Source organism: Dendrobates tinctorius, unplaced genomic scaffold, assembly GCF_039654945.1.
Source record: "Dendrobates tinctorius isolate UK_male_01 unplaced genomic scaffold, ASM3965494v1 ptg000011l, whole genome shotgun sequence".
Taxonomy (NCBI): domain Eukaryota; kingdom Metazoa; phylum Chordata; class Amphibia; order Anura; family Dendrobatidae; genus Dendrobates; species Dendrobates tinctorius.
Window position 1 is genome coordinate 129999032 of NW_027361679.1, and position 19911 is coordinate 130018942.

General features: G+C 43.6%; 1 protein-coding gene across 3 annotated transcripts in view; it reads left to right on the forward strand.

The window, feature by feature from the left end:
- The window catches only part of USHBP1 (USH1 protein network component harmonin binding protein 1), a 174306-nt gene that overhangs the window by 70122 nt on the left and 84273 nt on the right, over positions 1-19911 (forward strand). For 2 of the 3 annotated variants that reach the window (XM_073547902.1, XM_073547893.1), the window contains exon 5: positions 8639-8797. In XM_073547902.1, coding sequence (XP_073404003.1) covers positions 8639-8797 — 159 coding nt within the window. The remainder of the gene's footprint in view (positions 1-8638; positions 8798-19911) is intronic. The other variant, XM_073547912.1, reaches the window with a different exon arrangement.

The window sequence follows — 19911 nt, forward strand, 5'->3', positions numbered from 1 at the left end:
CAGTGTCAAATGCGGCAGAGAGATCCAGGAGAATCAGCAGGGAGCAATGACCTTTCAATTTAGCTGTTATTAGATCATTAGAGACTTTAGTGAGGGCAGTTTCAGTAGAGTGTAAAGAGCGGAAACCAGATTGTAAGGGGTCGAGAAGAGAGTTATCCGAGAGATAGCGGATTAGACAGGAGTGGACCAAGCGTTCCAGGAGTTTAGAGATGAAGGAAAGGTTAGAGACAGGTCTGTAGTTAGCAGTGCAGTTCTGGTCCAGGGATGGCTTTTTAAGTAAAGGGGTTATGATGGCATGTTTAAATGAGGAGGGAAATATACCTGAAGAAAGAGAGAGGTTAAATATTTTAGTCAGGTGAGTGGTGACCACTGGTGAGAGAGACTGCAGGAGCTGTGAAGGAATGGGGTCACTGTTGCAGGTTGTAGGCCAAGCAGAAGCGAGGAGCTTGGAAACTTCTTCTTCTGAAACAGGCTCAAAGATGTCTAGTGAGCTTGAGGTGCGGCAGGGAAGGGGATCCAGGCACTGAGGAGATTGGGCTGAGATATCCTGATGGATGTGGTTGATTTTTTCTAGGAAATAAGTGGCCAGATCCTCACCACTGAGGTTGGTGATGGGGGCCTGTACTTTAGGTTTCAGGAGGGAGTTTAAGGTTTCAAAAAGTCGTCTTGGGTTGTTGGATTGTGAGGTGATGAGGGCGGTGAAGTAGGATTGTTTGGCCAGATGAAGGGCAGAGTTATAGGTTTTGAGCATGAACCTATAGTGGGTGAAGTCTTCTGCTATGAGAGATTTTCTCCACAGGGCTGCCGTTGTCTGTGTCGGGTCTTTCTGCGTATAGAAGGTGCTGCTTCATCTAGGGCATTCTTCAGTGTATTATTGAAGTGTGACAATGCTATGTCTGGACAGCAGAGGGAGGAGATGGGGGCTAAAGATGTGTGGAGATTGTCCATAAGCTGTTGGGTATTAATGGTACGTGTATTCCGATAAGTGTGGTAAGTGGGGGTGTCCCGGGTGAGGAGACAATTCTTGACTGAGAAGGAAAGAAGGTTGTGGTCCGAGAGCGGGAGAGGTGAGTTAGTAAAGTCGTGCAGTGAGCCGGGACGGGAGAAAACCAGGTCCAGAGTATTCCCGTCCTCATGTGTAGGAGAATTAGTAAACTGTGAGAGGCCGAATGAAGAAGATAGAGAAAGAAGATGAGAGGCAGACTGGGAGAGCGGATCATTGATGGGGATGTTAAAGTCTCCCATGATGAGGGTGGGGATGTCACAGGATAGAAAGTGAGTAAGCCAGGTGGAGAAGTGGTCTAGAAACTGGCGGGAGGAGCCTGGAGGGCGATAAACAACCGCCACTCGTAAGGAGAAGGGCTTAAAGAGTCTGACGGCGTGGACTTCAAAGGAAGGAAATGTAAGTGAGGGAACCGGGGGGATGACCTGGAAAGCACATTGTGATGAAAGGAGCAAACCAACACCTCCACCCTGTCTGTTCTCAGGTCTGGTGGTATGTGAAAATTTCAGCCCACCAAATGAGAGAGCGGCAGCAGCGGTGGTGTCTGAATGCTGGATCCAGGTTTCTGTAATAGCCAGAAGGTGAAGGGAATTAGAGAGAAAAAGATCGTGAATGTAAGTCATTTTGTTACATACAGACCGTGCATTCCAGAGAGCACATTGGAAAGTGATAGGAGAAGGCATGCACTGAATGTTAATAAGATTAGCAGGGTTTCTATATGCAGCTGGAGGAGAGTAACGTATGCTGGTGGAGGGAGGCCCAGGGTTGGGGGAGATGTCACCTGCAACTAGTAAAAAGAGAAAAAACAGAAAAAGCAGGTGGTGGGATGATTTGTATGAATGTTTTGAGTGCTGCTTGGAGGTTTTGGATGGTTTGGTGTGGGTAAGAAATGTCAATAGAGCCTCAGAGTTATACATGGGAGAGGGGAAAAGGGAGGGGTGGATATGCAGAGAGTGCACAGAATGTGTAAAATGGCAGGCGAGTTGTTAAAAAGCAGAAGTGAAGACAAATAAGCAGCAGGTTGATATGATCAATGCATATGTAGTACGACTGACCAAGAAGCAAGCATGCATGAAAAACTTATGCACCTTACCTGTCTCCTGCCCTGTCCAACTGCATTGTCTAACTGCAAAACACTTGATCCTGTTGCACTTAATATCTGTTGCACGCGTGAGCCCGCACGCGTGCTATCCCAGCCAGAGCTAAATATATATGAAATGAAATGTCTGCTAGCTTCAGCCACCTATGACTCAATGCCACACACATGGATCTGTGAATGCTTGGCTCTCTACAATGTCAACAGGAAATTAAGAAACTTCCTCAGAAACTTAATGGGGCTATGGAGAACAACATTGGAAGTCAACTCAAGACAGCTAGCACAAGTGACCCTCAAATGTGGCATATACCAAGGTGATGCACTGTCCCCATTGCTGTTCTGCATAGGCTTGAACCCCCTCAGCTAGATAATGACAAAGTCTGGCTATGGCTACAAGTTCCAGAGTAGACGCACCATCAGCCACCTCCTTTACATGGATGACATCAAGCTGTATGCAAAAAACGAACAAGACAGCAATTCATTGATCCACCTGACAAGGATCTACAGCAAAGAAATTGGGATGTCCTTTGGACTGGAGAAGTGCAGCCGGTTGGTAATAAGGAGAGGCAAGGTAGTCAAGACTGATGGAGTGGATTTACCAGTAGGGCACATAGCGGATATACAGACTTGCTACAAGTTACCTCAGCATCCCACAGTGATACGGTAACCATAATGAGGAGGCAATGAAACCAGCAACATTCAAATATCATCAAAGGGTAAGACAAGTCTTGAAGCGCTAGCTCAATGGGAAGAATAATATCCGGGCCATCAATATATATGCCCTACTAGTTATCAGATATCCTGCTGGCATAGTGTGTTGGCCAAAAGAAGAGGTGCAAGCTGCAGATGTGAAGACACGAAAGCTCCTCACAATGCATGGAGGTCTCCACCCTAAGTCTATCACCCAAAAGTGTATACCAATAGAAAGGAGGGTGGTTGAGGCTTGATAAGCACCCAAGCCACCATCACGGATGAAACAAGGAGTATCCAGAAATACATCAGAAAAATGACACCAAAAGATGAGATGCTGAGAAAAAGCCTAAGGCAGCAACAACAATAGATCTGGAAGGAAGAACGGGAATATGAAGCGCCATGGCAAGACAAGTCGCTACATGGGATGTAACATCAACAGATAATGGAGGTGGCTGACATGGAGAAATCTTACCAATGGCTGGAGAAAGTTGGACTCCGAGACCCCCCCAAGACGAAGCTAACGCGAAATGTGTGTCGGGGAACCTGTCTTCACAAGGTTGTATGCTTTCCTTCTGTTTTACTCTGCAATTTCTATGGTAGCAGCGGTGACCTGACCAGCATGGGTCTTTTTTGTGACTGCTTTGCGGTACGTGACATGATAGTTACAGAGCCATTTTGGTCATATCCCTATTTGCTATTTTTGACCTTTGCAATATGTATTAGCCCTATGTATGAACTGATTTGTATGTATTTTTTGTGTCTATCACATGCTACATATATTTATAATGGGCACTGGCTCACTTTATAATTATTGAGGTTATGCACACTATCTTGCAAATTTCTCTTCTCAGATTTTTTCATCAATACTTACTATTTGTATTTTTACATTTAGGGCTTATTTTGCAGAGTACATATTAGGCACATCTGTGTTTCTTCATAATAGACACTTGTCTGGATATTGTGCTTATATGCCTCTTTAATACATGGGCAATTTTATATGCTTTTTGATATATGTTTAGGCGTTTAATATACATATGAATATTTATATTTGCATACGTACCTTGTGTAAGCATATTGGACATATATCTCCTTTTATGTATTTTAAAGGGAATCTGTCACCTTCCCTATGGCGGGCGATGAAAATGAGGTCGGTCCGGTCCGATGGGCGGTGTTCCCGATTTGTGCCGCCTCCCCATCCTTGCCCGCCATCGACAGGTTATTGCTGAATTGGAGTAGGTGTACGCCCTTTTTTGCGTGTGCGCTAACCATTCATAGCTAGCGCATGCGCAGTATGCTTTGCCCAACTGCGGGCAAAGCCGAAAAGTTGGACTGCGCATGCGCCAGTTAATTAAGCCCCTGAACACAGCAAAATACTTCCGGGGCTTAGCTAACTGGTGCATGCGCAGTCCGGCTTTTCGGCTTTGCCCGCAGTTGGGCAAAGCATACTGCTCGTGCGCTAGCTATGAATGCTTAGCGCAAGCGCAAAAAATGGCGTACACCTACTCCAATTCAGCAATAACCTGCGGATGACGGGCAAGGATGGGGAGGCGGCACACATCGGGAGCACCGCCCATCGGACCGGACCGACCTCGTTTTCATCGCCCGCCAAAGGGTAGGTGACAGATTCCCTTTAAATGTTTTGTCACTATACTTTAATAAAAGCTATCTATTTTATGGCTATATACTTCCTGAGTCTTGTTTGATGTCATAGTTGATTGGAAGTGTCATTTATTTAGGTCCAATAGTTTGGATATATATCAAAATTGTATACCAATAGAAAGGAGGGTGGTTGAGGCTTGATAAGCACCCAAGTCACCATCACGGATGAAACAAGGAGTATCCAGAAATACATCAGAAAAATGGCACCAAAAGATGAGATGCTGAGAGAAAGCCTAAGGCAGCAACAACAATAGATCTGGAAGGAAGAACGGGAACATGAAGCGCCATGGCAAGACAAGCCGCTACGTGGGATGTAACATCGACAGATAATGGAGGTGGCTGACATGGAGAAATCTTACCAATGGCTGGAGAAAGCTGGACTCCGAGACAGCACAGAGGCACTAATGATAGCGGTACAAGAGCAAGCACTGAGTACCAGATTCAAAGAAGCATGAATCTACCACACAACACAAGACCCACGGTGCAGACAATGCAAAAGAAACCTCAGAAACAGTCCAACACATAGTGGCAGGATGCAAAATGCAAGCAGGAACAGAGTATACCGAACGCCACAACCAAGTAGTGGAAATTGTATTCAGGAACATCTCCACAGCATATGGGCTAAGTCCCCCTAAGTCCGGAGACCCCAGAGAAAATCTTGTGGGACTTCAAGATCCAGATGGCTAAGCAGGTGTTGGCTAACCAACCAGACATTCTGATAGTAGACAAGGATCAGAAGACAGCAATGATAATAGCTGTGGCAGTGCCAAGTGACAGCAACATCATAAAGAAGTAATATGAGAAGCTGGTGAAATACCACGGCCTCAAAGGAGAACTGGAGAAGATGAGGAAGGTGAAGGCAACAGTGATTCCAGTGGTGATAGGAGCACTTGGAGCAATGATCCCTAAGTTGGGAAAAAGGCTACAACAGATCCCAGGAGCAATATCTGAAGTCTCTGTCCAGAAAAGCGCAATGCTGGGAACAACTAAGATCCTGCGCAGAACCCTCAAACTCCCAGGCCTCTGGTAGAGGACTCGAGAATGAGAAAGGACAAAAAACACCATCCCCCAGTGGGGGCGAAAAGGAATTTTTTATTTATTTCTTGCCTAAAAGAGCAAAGGAAATGTGTAATCTTCATGTCTTTCAGAGGTGATTTCACCTTCAAGTTTCTTAACTGTTCACAATACCAGTGATTTTGACAAAACTTTTACATGCCACTGTATGGTTATTAAATCTATGAGGTTTTGAGTATAATTTATAATTTTTTATTCTGGTAAACTGAAATGGCCAGCAGATTTTTACATATGGAAGCGGTGGTATGGCTGTGTGGGCTCTTGTTCTCCAATAAAAATTATACCTGTTTTTGTAGAGTATGAATGTTTAAGTCATGACTCATGAGTACTGTAGTTTAGAAGGATATGGAAATCAGGCTGGGAGAATGCACTGGGGGTGTGTCATGTGGAAGAAGCGTATCAGTAGATTTACACCCCCCCAGTGCACTTTCAGTCTGATTTACATATTGCTTCCATGCTATATTCCTCATGACTGAGACATCTGCGATAAAAGAGTACCATTTTTATTGGAGGACAAGCACCTATAATACAGCCATACCACTACTTCCAAACGTAAAAATATGCTGACTGGTTCTCTTTAAGTATTCTTTTTTATTCAGCTGCTAAATTCATGTAAAAGTCTTTAGTGTGCAATCCATGTTCTACATAATTTTTTATTAAAAATTATTTGTGGCAATACAATATCGAGAGGTATGGCCACCACTGTGAAGCAGGAGCGGTAGGTTATCTTGCTTGCACAGTATCTCACATCTAATTTCCACTGAGGATGGCTGAGATCACTGGAGCACATGTAAGGGAAGAACAGGGCGGTAGTCATGGTTGAAAGCATTTGCGTTAGCGCGCGCTGCCCTCCTAACACATAATGTCCATAGCTCTGCATACCTGTAGCTCCTTCACCGGCACTATCAGGGTCCTCATTACGTTTCTGAAGGCTTCCTAGGTCCGGTTTAGTACAAAATGAGCCACAGTCCAATTCAACTTTCAAACAGGTAACTTTACGGATTCTGGTACACAGCATATTCGTATTCTTCCCAGCATCAACATCAGGTCTCACAATGTTCAACTCCTCCTCTGTCCCTGTCCTTCTCTCCCTGTCACTAAGCTCGCTTCCAGGACAGACCGTACCTTTTGATCCCTCAACATCCTCTCTGTTCAGCATTATTCTGTTCGGGGACTTGTTAGCAAGAGATGCTGGACTTTACAACCCCTTACACACACATTCTGTCTCATGCATGTTAGGCCCTTGCCAAGTCACTGGTCATCAGCTCTATTGAGTTCTATAGGACAGCTCTTGAACACACAGTAGCTTAGGAACTGCACTCAGTCAAGAAATTCTGCAGCACTCCCTGATTAAGGAAGTAGCCTGCAATGGAGCTGGAGGTGAGGTGACACAGCAAGGAGAGACAACCCATTTAAGTACCTGTTTTAGTAACTGCAAATTGAAAGAAAATACTTATCATTTTAAGCCAAGTCTAGGAGTAAATCCCATTTAATCCTAGTATGGTCAACATACTGTCGCAATATTGACTTAACAATCTTTAGACAACTTTCAGATGGCTATAATTTGAATTTTATTTTGTGCTCATATTCCAGATACAATAGCCACAACTGTGGTTCATGAGTTGGCTAGATACACATTACATTTGTGGCCATTGTCAGGTGCATATGCTCAGTTGATATGCGCCCAACAGTGGCTACAGTTAGGATGGATGCCAAGGCATCCTTCCACCATAAGGACCCATTGGAAAAAAAGTATACTTCTGTATAGGAAAGGGCAGTATTAAACAGTTAAAGAAATGGTGTGCAAGTGTATATGGTAGGCTAAGGCTGGTTTCACATTTGCGTTTTTTAGCGCTGGAAAAAAACGCTAACCTGCGCATGCGTTTTTTCCCCTATATTTAACATGGGTGCGCATACCTGCGCGCTGCCATGCGCATGTATGCGATTTTCATGCGCTGCGTTTTTTTGGGGTATGCGTTGGTATTTTCCAGACGCAGCATGTTGCATTTTTTGGCCCTGCAAAAAAGCGCATGCGCACATATGCGCACGTTTTGCGCTAAAAATGGCCATTATAGCCTATGGGTGCGCATATGTGCGCATTGGCATGCTTATGTATGCGTTTTTTTGCACAAGCGTTTTTTAACCATGGAATTTAGGGGTTTGGGTTAGAGTTAGGGTTAGTTAAAGGGGTTTAGGGTTAGGGTTAGGGTCAGGGTCAGGGTTAGGGTTGGGGTTAGGGTCAGGGTTAGGGTTAAGTATGGTTTGGTTAAGGGTTAGGGTCAGGGTTAGGGTTAGGGTTAGGGTTAGGGTTAGGGTCAGGGTTAGGGTTAAGTATGGTTTGGTTAAGGGTTAGGGTCAGGGTTAGGGTTAGGGTTAGGGTCAGGGTTATGGTTAAGTATGGTTTGGTTAAGGGTTAGGGTCAGGGTTAGGGTCAGGGTTAGGGTTAGGGTTAGGGTTAGTTAGGGTTAGGGTTAGGGTTAGGGTCAGGGTTAGGGTTAGGGTTAGTTAGGGTTAGGGTTAGGGTTAGGGTCAGGGTTAGGGTTAGGGTTAGTTAGGGTTAGGGTTAGGGTTAGTTAGGGTTAGGGTTAGGGTTAGGGTCAGGGTCAGGGTTAGGGTTAGTAAAGTCTTGGTTTGGGTTAGTGTGAGGGGCCACCTAATGTTGGAAAAAAACGCAAACGCGGTAAAAACGCACTAAAAACGCTTACAAACGCATAAAAACGCTGCGTTTTTTTCATGCATGCTCATAAAAATGCTTGAAAAAAACGCAGCAGTTGTATGCTTTTGTATGCGTTTTTTTAATGCGTTTTTTTGCGGGAAAAACGCGCTGCAAAAAAAAGCAAGTGTGAAACTAGCCTAAGTTCACAAAAGCCATATCTACCTAACTTTAGTGCATTAAAGGCTTCTAGGAGATTCGGTTGTTGTGTTCATAATAAAGGTGATAGAAAGCACACACATTATAACTGCCTAAAAGCGGCCTTAGCTTTTGTTCAACTTGGAATCTTAGTGTGCAAGTCTGAATGAGGCCTTGTGCTTGAATTTAAGCAGTAGTTCAATAAGCAGTGAAATCAGTATATAAAGGCTATTGGCACTAATAACACACTCTTTTCATATAGAGTTCTGTTGATGATAAGGTTTTACAGTCTGAAATTACACAATTCCAGGAGAATAATGCAACATTAAGGGTCAAACTGGGGCTTGCAGACAAGGAGCTCAGTAGGTCAAGAGCCACACTCAGTGTCTTCAAGGAGGAAAAGGACAAACTACAAATCAAGGTGATTACTTTTGTTAATATAATTATAAGGATGCATCCCATGGTATGCTGTGATCGAAGAACAAACACAATGAGGCTGTCTCAGTGCTAGTGGTGAATCTCTGTGCCCCTATAGTATTTTTAGAAATTTGTTGCTTCATTCTTCTATTTTTCTTTGTTTATATTCAATGTTGAAACTATCACTCTTAAGTAAATAGTTTCTGTTGCTTTATGCAAACGACCTATTAAAGTGAATCTGCCACCAGGTTTATGCTACCCCATCTGAGAACAGCATTGTGTAGAGACAGAGACCCAGATTCCAAGGCCATTTCACTTACTGAGCTGTTTACTGTAGTTTTATAAGACCACTGTTTTATCTGCTGCAGATCAATCAGTTCACTGAAAGCTGAGCTCTGTATCACCCAGCCTACACACCTGATTGACAGCTTTTTGTGAATAACTTGCTTAAGCAAAAGCAGCCAATCAGTGGTGGAGCAAAGTTATGCAGAGCACATAAATATGGGAGACTACATGGTTGCAATAGGAGATTACCACTAGTCCTCCGTGCAGCATGTTGGAAGAAACAAGAAATAACTGGTACCACACCTCCCATGTGGTTGCCAACATCCAATGGCCGAACAGCAAGCTGGTAACTGACTATGTATCATCTGCTTATGCTTTTGAACTACCTCCTATATTTGCATATCTGACCAATGTTTATGTATAACTATTGTGTATGCAGTGCGTTATCTTGTGTGCCCTTTAGGCGATGAAATATATAATTTAACTTTGGGCTGCTCTTTTATCTCTGTCCACAAATCCACATGTGCATGTTCTCGGTTTTTAACTTCATATGCTACCGAGGAAGGTTTCTTGCTCCATATAATCCCGTTAATGGACCGGGCTTATGTCTAATAAGGAACCGGTGGTAGTCCTACCAGGCTGGCAGCGCTCTGTTTCACTGTTGCTAGTGAAAGGGACCTCTCAGCCTGTCAGAGTTGTGAGCGAGTGTGGTGCCACATCAGCGGCTGCATGGGCCACTTTCTTTCATACACTGGGCCTCTGTAGACAAGGGGTGTCTGTGTAAAACTGTGCCAAGCTGACCTTACTTGTCCCCAGGGGGTGCGGAACGTCACGTTGGTGCATGTGCGGATACCGTACTGCATGATCTCTCAGACGTAATAGTGACGTCAGGCGGGGTGGCGAGGTGCGGGTTCATCACAAAGGTAATTAAAGGGAACCTGTCACCAGAAAAAATGCTATTAATCTGCAGATCTGGGGTTAATCTGCAGGTTAATAGTGCTATAATGCTGGTCGGCACCTGCACTGATTCAGCCGCCCCGTGACTGAAACCACGCCCCTGGCTCTGCATTGGGGCTCAGCTGTCAGGTGTTGTCCTGATGGTCTCCATGGAGACCCCCAGCCTCAAGATATATATATATATATATATATATATATATATATATATATTTTTTTTTTTTTTTTTTTTTTTAAAGTGTAAAAATATTTTTTTTTAAAATCCCAAAATAAAAAAAAAATATATATTTTTCCAATAAATACATTTATTTATGTAAATAAAAAATTAAAAAATACAATAAAAGTACACATATGTGGTATTGCTGCATTGGTAACGACCCGCTCTATAAAACTGTCCCACTAGTTAACACCGTAATAAAAAAAATTAACCAGACAAAAAGCAATGCTTTATCATCATACGGCCGAACATAAAGTGCAATAAAACGCGGTCAAAAAGACAAATGTAAATAAATATTATACCGCTGAAAACATCATCTTGCCCCGAAAAAAAAACAAGCCATCGTACAGGTCCATCAGCAGAAAAATAAAAAAGTTATAGCTCTCAGAATAAAGTGATGCAAAAATAATTATTTTTTTCTATAAAATAGTTTTTATTGTGTAAAAGCGCCAAAACATAAAAAAGATATAAATTGGGTATCACTGTAATCATACTGTCAAGCTGTCTTAACAATTTTACCACACGCGGACCGATATTAAAAAAAACAAAACAAAAAACAATTACTGAATTGCTGGTTTTTGTTAATTCTGTTTCCCAAAAATAGAAATAAAAAGCGATCAAAAAATGTTATGTGCGCCATAATGGTAACAATAAAAATGTCAGCTCGTCTCGCAAAAAACAAGCCATCACATGATTCTGTTGGCCGAAATATGGAAAAGTTATACCTCTCAAAATGTGTTGATGCAAAAACTAGTTTTCACAATAGAAACCGTCTTTTAGTATGTGATAGAAGCCAAACATAAAAACCCGACATAACTCTTGTATCGCTGCAATCACACTGACCCAAAGTATAAAGTTATCTAATCACTTATGCCGCACGAGGAACGGCGTGAAAAATAAATAAAACCAATTCTTCACCTGCTGTTGATTTTTTCATTCTGCCTCCCAAAGATGGCAATAAGGCTTGGTGCACATTTATCCTGCGCTCTGCGCTGAGTGCTTACATTGGGGGTTCCGTGTAAATCTCTGAAATACGTGATTCAGACGGAACCTCTGGAGGAAGATTCCCTATAATGAGGCAGATGGAGGCACTGTGAACGCCATAGGATCTGTGATACGGCAGTGTTCTTCGGTTTAGGATTGCATAAAAGTGCTGTCGGCCACAGTTTTGTGCACTTCTGAAAAGAAGGACACTGCTGAATAGAGGCTAGACGGAGTCCAGAGTAACTCTGCTGCCTCGTTATACTGAATGGATCCATAGGGGGTTTCATCTGTCATGTCACTCAGAGATTTAGATGTAAAACCCAATGTAAGTGCTCAGCATAGAGCGCCGGATAAATGTGATCATAAATATTATGTAAAATGTTCCCAATAAAAGCTGCAACTCAATCCACAAAAAGCAAGCCCTCGCTCAAGTCAGTCATCTGTTAATGGAAATATAGGGGCTTCCATGTTACTGGTAGTACAAAGGCTCTGGAAAAGCGAATTGGCTCCTCACCCTCCAAAAGAAACTCAGCAAATTCTCCATTCCCAAATCCAAATGCCCACCCTCCCTTCTGAGCCCCAGTGTGTCTAAACCACATTTAGCACCCATATGTTTGGCATTTCTGTAGTGGTGAGTATAGATGAGCGAATTTGTTCAGCTCCTTCCTTATTCGGCAAGCTATAGCGCTTACCGAATAAGCTGCAGAGGGATCCTGGATACCTGGTCTGCTACTGCTGATCAGCTGTCCGTCACTGCAGCTGCATGTGTTGCATCTATTTCACTGTCACAACACATGCATGAAGAGCCCAACAAACAGGCTCTCCATGCATGTGTTGTGACAGTGAAAGAGCCGTTACACATGCAGCTGCGGCGCATGTTTTATACGATATATACAGCTGACTTGTGCCCACAACAGCAGCGGGTAAAATTGCGATCCACCGGCGACTGTTCACTATTTAAATGCAGCTGTCAATTTCTGACAGCGGTATTGAAAGGGAATCTCTCACCCCATTTTTCGAGTATCAGCTGCCGGCACCGCCATCAGGGGATTATCTACAGCATTCTGTAGTGCTGTAGATAAGCCCCCGATGTAACCTGAAAGATTATTATTATTATTATACATTTATATAGCGCCATTTATTCCATGGCGCTTTACAGGGAAAAGGGGAAATATAGACAAGTACAATAAAAATGTGCAAGACAAGGGAAACACAAGTACAGAAGGAGAGAGGACCCTGCCCGCGAGGGCTCAGTCTACAGGGATGGGTGAGGATACACTAGGAGGGGGTAGAGCTAGTTGTGCGGTGGTTCAGTAGACCGAGGATCATTGCAGGCTGTAGGCTTGTCGGAACAGGTGGGTCTTCAGGTTCTTCTTGAAGGTAAAGATAAGAAAAATGAATTATATTATACTCACCAGGGGGCGGTCTGGCGCCTCCCATCTTCTAATGATGACGTCCTCTTCTTTGCTGACTGTCGTGGCTCCAGCGCAGGTGCACTGCTCTGCCCTGTTGAGGGCAGAGCAGAAAACTGCAGTATGCAGGCGTCGGACCTCTCCAGGCGCCTGCACACTGCAGGACTCTGCTCTGCCCTCAACAGGGCAGAGCATTGTGCCTGTGCAGGAGGCACGACAGGCAGCAAAGAAGAGGACGTCACCGTTAGAAGATGGGAGGCACCGGACCGGACCGCGACACCCATCAGACCAAAACCGGACCTGGACCGACCGTGGGTGAGTATAACTCATTTTTCTTATCTTTCAGGTTACATCAATGGCTTATCTACAGCATTACAGAATGCTGTAGATAAGCCCCTGATGGCGGTGCCGGCGGCTGATACTCGAAAAATGGGGTGACAGATTCCCTTTAACTTGTGCTTCTGGTGAGCACGCCGGAAATCCTGCCCATCGGTGACCCAGTCACGTGATCGCTTGTCATCAATGGGTTGGCATGACAACTAGAGTTCTCCAGCAGACATCTATGGTTGTTACTGCCGGAGATAGCAAGTAACATAGATAAGAAAGCATAGCAAGTGAGCATTTCTGCTACATACAGGTGATCTGATCATCGTCTGTATGTAGCAGAGCCAATCGGATTATGGCAGCTTCTAGTTTCCCATGGAGATTATTGAAGCATGCCAAAAGTAAAAAAAAAATGTTTTTAAAAATATAAAAAAAATAAAAAAAATATAAAAGATCAAATCACCCCCCTTTCGCCCCATTCAAAATAAAGCAATAAAAAAATTCAACCATACACATATTTAATATTGCCACATTCAGAATCGCCCAGTCTAACAATATAAAAAAAGAATTAACCCGATCGCTAAATGGCGTAATGTGAAAAAAAGTCAAAACGCCAGAATTAAGTTTGTTTGGTCACTGCAACATTGCATTAAAATGCAATAACATGCGATCAAAAGATCATATCTGCACCAAAATGGTATCATTAAAAACATCAGCTTGGCACGCAAAAAATCAGCAATCACTCAACCCAAGATCACGAAAAATGGAGACACCACGGGTAACGGAAAATGTCACAATTTTTTTTTTTTAACAGACAAGAGGATTATATAATAAATAATATAGCAGGTGAATAGAGTAAAATCAAACATAAATTTTATTAAATATCACATTAAGGAAAAAAGGTTTACAAAATACAGTATCAAGGCGGAAGGGTGACCCTGTACCCGATGGCAGGACCCCGATGCAACTTTTGCGTGTTCAAGACACCGCTTTATCAGGGCAAAACGTGCGTCGGGGTCCTGCCATCCGTTACAGGGCCATCCTTCCAACCTCCGCTAAGCTCTGCCCCTTTTTATTACTTATTATTGTGTTACTTGTTGCTGTATGCTCTCTCAAACCTTGGGATTGATCTCACCTGAGTGTGTCATCTGGCTTATAGTTACTCCTTATACTCTACTAATAAGAACATATATACAGTGCCTTGTAAAAGTATTCGGCCCCCTGGAACTTTTCAACCTTTTCCCACATATCATGATTCAAACATAAAGATGCCAAATGTAAATGTTTGGTGAACAATCAACAACAAGTGGGACACAATTGTGAAGTTGAATGAAATTTATTGGTTATTTTAAATTTTTGTGGAAATTCAAAAACTGAAAAGTGGGGCGTGCAATATTATTCGGCCGCTTTAACTTAATATTTTGTTGCGATTACAGCTGCAAGTCGCTTACGGGCTGGCGGAATGCACCAAATAATATAATGATATTAGGTGTGTTCCCAGCCCGGGGTCCACCGTGCAGAGGTGGTAAACTGCTGCTTAGTATAGCGGATGTATATAGTGGTATACAAAGGTCATATGCGGGTTAACGTCCCCCGGTGTGAACAGGAGCGGTCTCTGTTACATCACAGAGCCGCAGTACCATGAAACTTAAATGACGGAGTCTGTTAGCACTCACAGAGCTCGGCAAGGGGGCGCTCAGAATGTGGTCACGGAACTCTGCCCCAAGGACACGGGGTCAGACTCCCTCTAGACCTTCTGAGCACGTGGCGTCGCACCTGCGGACACCACTATAGACGCTGACCTTGGAGAAGTGTCGAGCACGTGCACCGTGGCGTGTAGAGCCAGCACTGATACTAGTCTCTGACTCAGCCTCTACCTACACCTAGACCTGGGTGCTTGACAGGCTAGGCTGCACAACACATGCGTACCAAGGATAGGGGTTTCCAATGAGTCATTCACCAGAGACATTCATACATGCATACACCACTCACTCCACATGGTCTAATCTTTGTCTATACTAGCGCATGGCCATGCGACTCTTTTATAGCAGCGTCCTCCGGGACCTTCCTGACCTTCCTGATGGTTCAATCCGACCTGGAGAAGGACCTGAGCATGTGACCTCTGATTTCCAATGAGAGATCGTCCCACGGGCATGCTCAGTAGACCGAAAGGAGGACTTAGTCCCTGGAGTAGCTCGCTGCTGACCAGTCTGCGTTGCTATAGCTGAACCAGAGGTGGCAGCAGCAACTAAACCTACAGAGCTGGTCTGAGCAGAGCGCCTGGATTGACGAGTCTGCTGAGCAGCCTCCTGTGCGGCCGGAGAGGAATGGGAGACTGCTGAATGCAAGGCTCGAGATTCCTGCTGTGCAGCGACCTGAACCCGACGCCTAACAATGTCTCTGTCAGTTTTAGGAATAATCGAAGTGGATCCAGCTCACTCACAGGGCTTATTTAAAAATTAGAAAATTTTTATTGGATGATCCTTAAAAAATTCAAAATGACAAAACAGACATCTCAGATGGCACAGCAATGACAGGGGGTGGTGTGTAATGAGACTATACGCATTTCGAGCAACACAGCTCTTGAACACTGGTTACCGTGTTGCTCAAAATGCGTATGGTCTCATTACACACCATCCCGTCATTGCTGTGCCATCTGAGATGTCTGTTTTGTCATTTTGAATTTTTTAAGGATCCAATAAAAATGTTCTAATTTTTAAATAAGCCCTGTGAGTGAGCTGGATCCACTTCTATTTTTCCTATTGCCTTGGACGCTGTGCAGCAGTGAGGAAGCCGTGCTCCTTCTTGTGCTTGGAATTACATCTCAGGGGTGAGCTGAATGTTCTCTTTTGTTTTTGCCTCTATCAGTTTTGTACATCGAGAGACTGAAATTCTTGCCCTTTCTTCCTTGGCAATCAGCTCGAGCTCAGTGAGGTTTGATGGAGATCGTTTGTGAACATCAGTTTTCAGCTCTTTCCACAGATTCTCAATTGGATTCAGGTCTGGACTTTGACTTGGCCATTCTAACACCTGGATACGTTTATTTGTGAACCATTTCATTGTAGATTTTGCTTTATGTTTGGGATCATTGTCATTGTCATTGTCTTGTTGGAAGAGAAATCTCCATCCCAGCTCATGTCTTTTGCAGACTCCAGCAGGTTTTCTTCAAGAATGGTCCTGTATTTGACCCCATCCATCTTCCCATCAATTTTAACCATCTTCCCTGTCCTTGCTGAAGAAAAGCAGGTGCAAACCATGATGCTGCCACCACCATGTTTGACAGTGGGGATGGTGTGTTCAGGGTGATGAGCTGTGTTGCCAAAAAGTTCGATTTTGGTTTCATCTGACCAGAGCATCTTCTTCCACATGTTTGGTGTGTCTCCCAGGTGGCTTGTTGCAAACTTTAACCCCTTCACCCCTAAGGGTGGTTTGCACGTTCATGACCGGGCCAATTTTTACAATTCTGACCACTGTCCCTTTATGAGGTTATAACTCTGGAACGCTTCAACGGATCTAGGCGATTCTGAGATTGTTTTCTCGTGACATATTGTACTTCACTTTAGTGGTAAAAAATTTTCGCTATAACGTTCGTTTTTATTTATGAAAAAAACAGAAATATGGCAAAAATTTTGAAAATTTTGCAATTTTCAACTTTGAATTTGTATGCCCTTAAAACAGAGAAATATGTGACACAAAATAGTTACTAAATAACATTTCCCACATGTCTACTTTACATCAGCACAATTTGGGAAACAACATTTTTTTTTGTTAGGAAGTTATAAGGGTTAAAATTTGACAAGCGATTTCTAATTTTTACAACAAAACTTACAAAACCATTTTTTTTAGGGACCACCTCACATTTGAAGTCACTTTGAGGGGTCTATATGGCAGAAAATATCCAAAAGTGACACCATTCTAAAAACTGCACCCCTGAAGCTACTCAAAACTACATTCAAGAAGATTATTAACCCTTCAGGTGCTTCACAGGAGCAGAAGCAACGTGGAAGGAAAAAATGAACATTTAACTTTTTAGTCACAAAAATAATATTTTAGCAACAATTTTTTTATTTTCCCAAGGGTAACAGGAGAAATTGGACCCCAAAAGTTGTTGTCAAATGTGTCCTGAGTACGCTGATACCCAATATATGGGGGGGAACCACTGTTTGGGCACAAGGCAGGGCTCAGAAGGGAAGGAGCTCCGTTTGACTTTTTCAACCTAAAATTGGCTGGAATTGAGATCGGACGCCATGTCGCGTTTGACGAGTGTCTGATGTGCCTAAACAGTGGAAACCCCCCACAAGTTACCCCATTTTGGAAACTAGACCCCCTAAGGAACTTATCTAGATGTGTGGTGACCACTTTGAACCCCCAAGGGCTTCACAGAAGTTTATAACACCCGGGCGTGAAAATAAAAAATCATATTTTTTCCACAAACATGATCATTTAGTCCCCAATATTTTGTTTTCCCAAGGGTAACAGGAGAAATTGGACCCCAAATGTTGTTGTCAAATTTGTCCTGAGTACGCTGATACCCAATATGTGGGGGGGAACCACTGTTTAGGCACATGGCAGGGCTCAGAAGGGAAGGAGCCCCGTTTGCCTTTTTCAACCTAAAATTGGCTGGAATTGAGATCGGACGCCATGTCACGTTTGACGAGTGTCTGATGTGCCTAAACAGTGGAAACCCCCCACAAGTGACCCCATTTTGGAAACTAGACCCCCTAAGGAACTTATCTAGATGTGTGGTGAGCACTTTGAACCCCCAAGGGCTTCACAGAAGTTTATAACACCCGGGCGTGAAAATAAAAAATCATATTTTTTCCACAAACATGATCATTTAGTCCCCAATATTTTGTTTTCCCAAGGGTAACAGGAGAAATTGGACTCCAAAGGTTGTTGTCAAATTTGTCCTGAGTACGCTGATACCCAATATGTGGGGGGGAACCACTGTTTAGGCACATGGCAGGGCTCAGAAGGGAAGGAGGCCCGTTTGACTTTTTCAACCTAAAATTGGCTGGAATTGAGATCGGACGCCATGTCACGTTTGACGAGCGTCTGATGTGCCTAAACAGTGGAAACTCCCCACAAGTGACCCCATTTTGGAAACTAGACCCCCTAAGGAACTTATCTAGATGTGTGGTGACCACTTTGAACCCCCAAGGGCTTCACAGAAGTTTATAACACCCGGGCGTGAAAACAAAAAATCATATTTTTTCCACAAACATGATCATTTAGTCCCCAATATTTTGTTTTCCCAAGGGTAACAGGAGAAATTGGACCCCAAAGGTTGTTGTCAAATTTGTCCTGAGTATGCTGATACCCAATATGTGGGGGGGAACCACTGTTTAGGCACATGGCAGGGCTCACAAGGGAAGGAGCCCCGTTTGACTTTTTCAACCTAAAATTGGCTGGAATTGAGATCGTACGCCATGTCACGTTTGACGAGCATCTGATGTGCCTAAACAGTGGAAACCCCCCACAAGTGACCCCATTTTGGAAACTAGACCCCCTAATGAACTTATCTAGATGTGTGGTGACCACTTTGAACCCCCAAGGGCTTCACAGAAGTTTATAACACCCGGGCGTGAAAATAAAAAATCATATTTTTTCCACAAACATGATCATTTTGTCCCCAATATTTTGTTTTCCCAAGGGTAACAGGAGAAATTGGACCCCAAAGGTTGTTGTCAAATTTGTCCTGAGTACGCTGATACCCAATATGTGGGGGGGAACCACTGTTTAGGCACATGGCAGGGCTCAGAAGGGAAGGAGCCCCGTTTGACTTTTTCAACCTAAAATTGGCTGGAATTGAGATCGGACGCCATGTCACGTTTGACGAGCGTCTGATGTGCCTAAACAGTGGAAACCCCCCACAAGTGACCCCATTTTGGAAACTAGACCCCCTAAGGAACTTATCTAGATGTGTGGTGAGCACTTTGAACCCCCAAGGGCTTCACAGAAGTTTATAACACCCGGGCGTGAAAATATAAAATCCTGTTTTGTTCCCACATAAATGATCATTTAGTCCCCAATTTTTAATTTTCCCAAGAGTAACAGGAGAAATTGGACCCCAAAAGTTGTTGTTCAATTTGTCCTGAGTACCCTGATACCCCACATGTGGGAGAAAACTACTGTTTGGGCACACGTCAGGGCTCGAAAGGGAAGTAATGACGTTTTGGAAAGCAGACTTTGATGGAATGGTCTGCGGGCGTCATGTTCCATTTGCAGAGCCCTTGATGTTCCTAAACAGTAGAAACCCCCAATAAGTGACCCCATTTTGGAAACTAGACCCCCTAAGGAACTTATCTAGATGTGTGGTGAGCACTTTGAACCCCCAAGTGTTTCACTAAAGATTATAATGCCCAGGCGTGAAAATATAAAATCCTGTTTTGTTCCCACATAAATGATCATTTAGTCCCCAATTTTTAATTTTCCCAAGAGTAACAGGAGAAATTGGACCCCAAAAGTTGTTGTCCAATTTGTCCTGAGTACTCTGATACCCCACATGTGGGAGAAAACTACTGTTTGGGCACACGTCAGGGCTCGAAAGGGAAGTAATGACGTTTTGGAAAGCAGACTTTGATGGAATGGTCTGCGGGCGTCATGTTCCATTTGCAGAGCCCTTGATGTTCCTAAACAGTAGAAACCCCCAATAAGTGACCCCATTTTGGAAACTAGACCCCCTAAGGAACTTATCTAGATGTGTGGTGAGCACTTTGAACCCCCAAGTGTTTCACTAAAGATTATAATGCCCAGGCGTGAAAATATAAAATCCTGTTTTGTTCCCACATAAATGATCATTTAGTCCCCAATTTTTAATTTTCCCAAGAGTAACAGGAGAAATTGGACCCCAAAAGTTGTTGTCCAATTTGTCCTGAGTACCCTGATACCCCACATGTGGGAGAAAACTACTGTTTGGGCACACGTCAGGGCTCGAAAGGG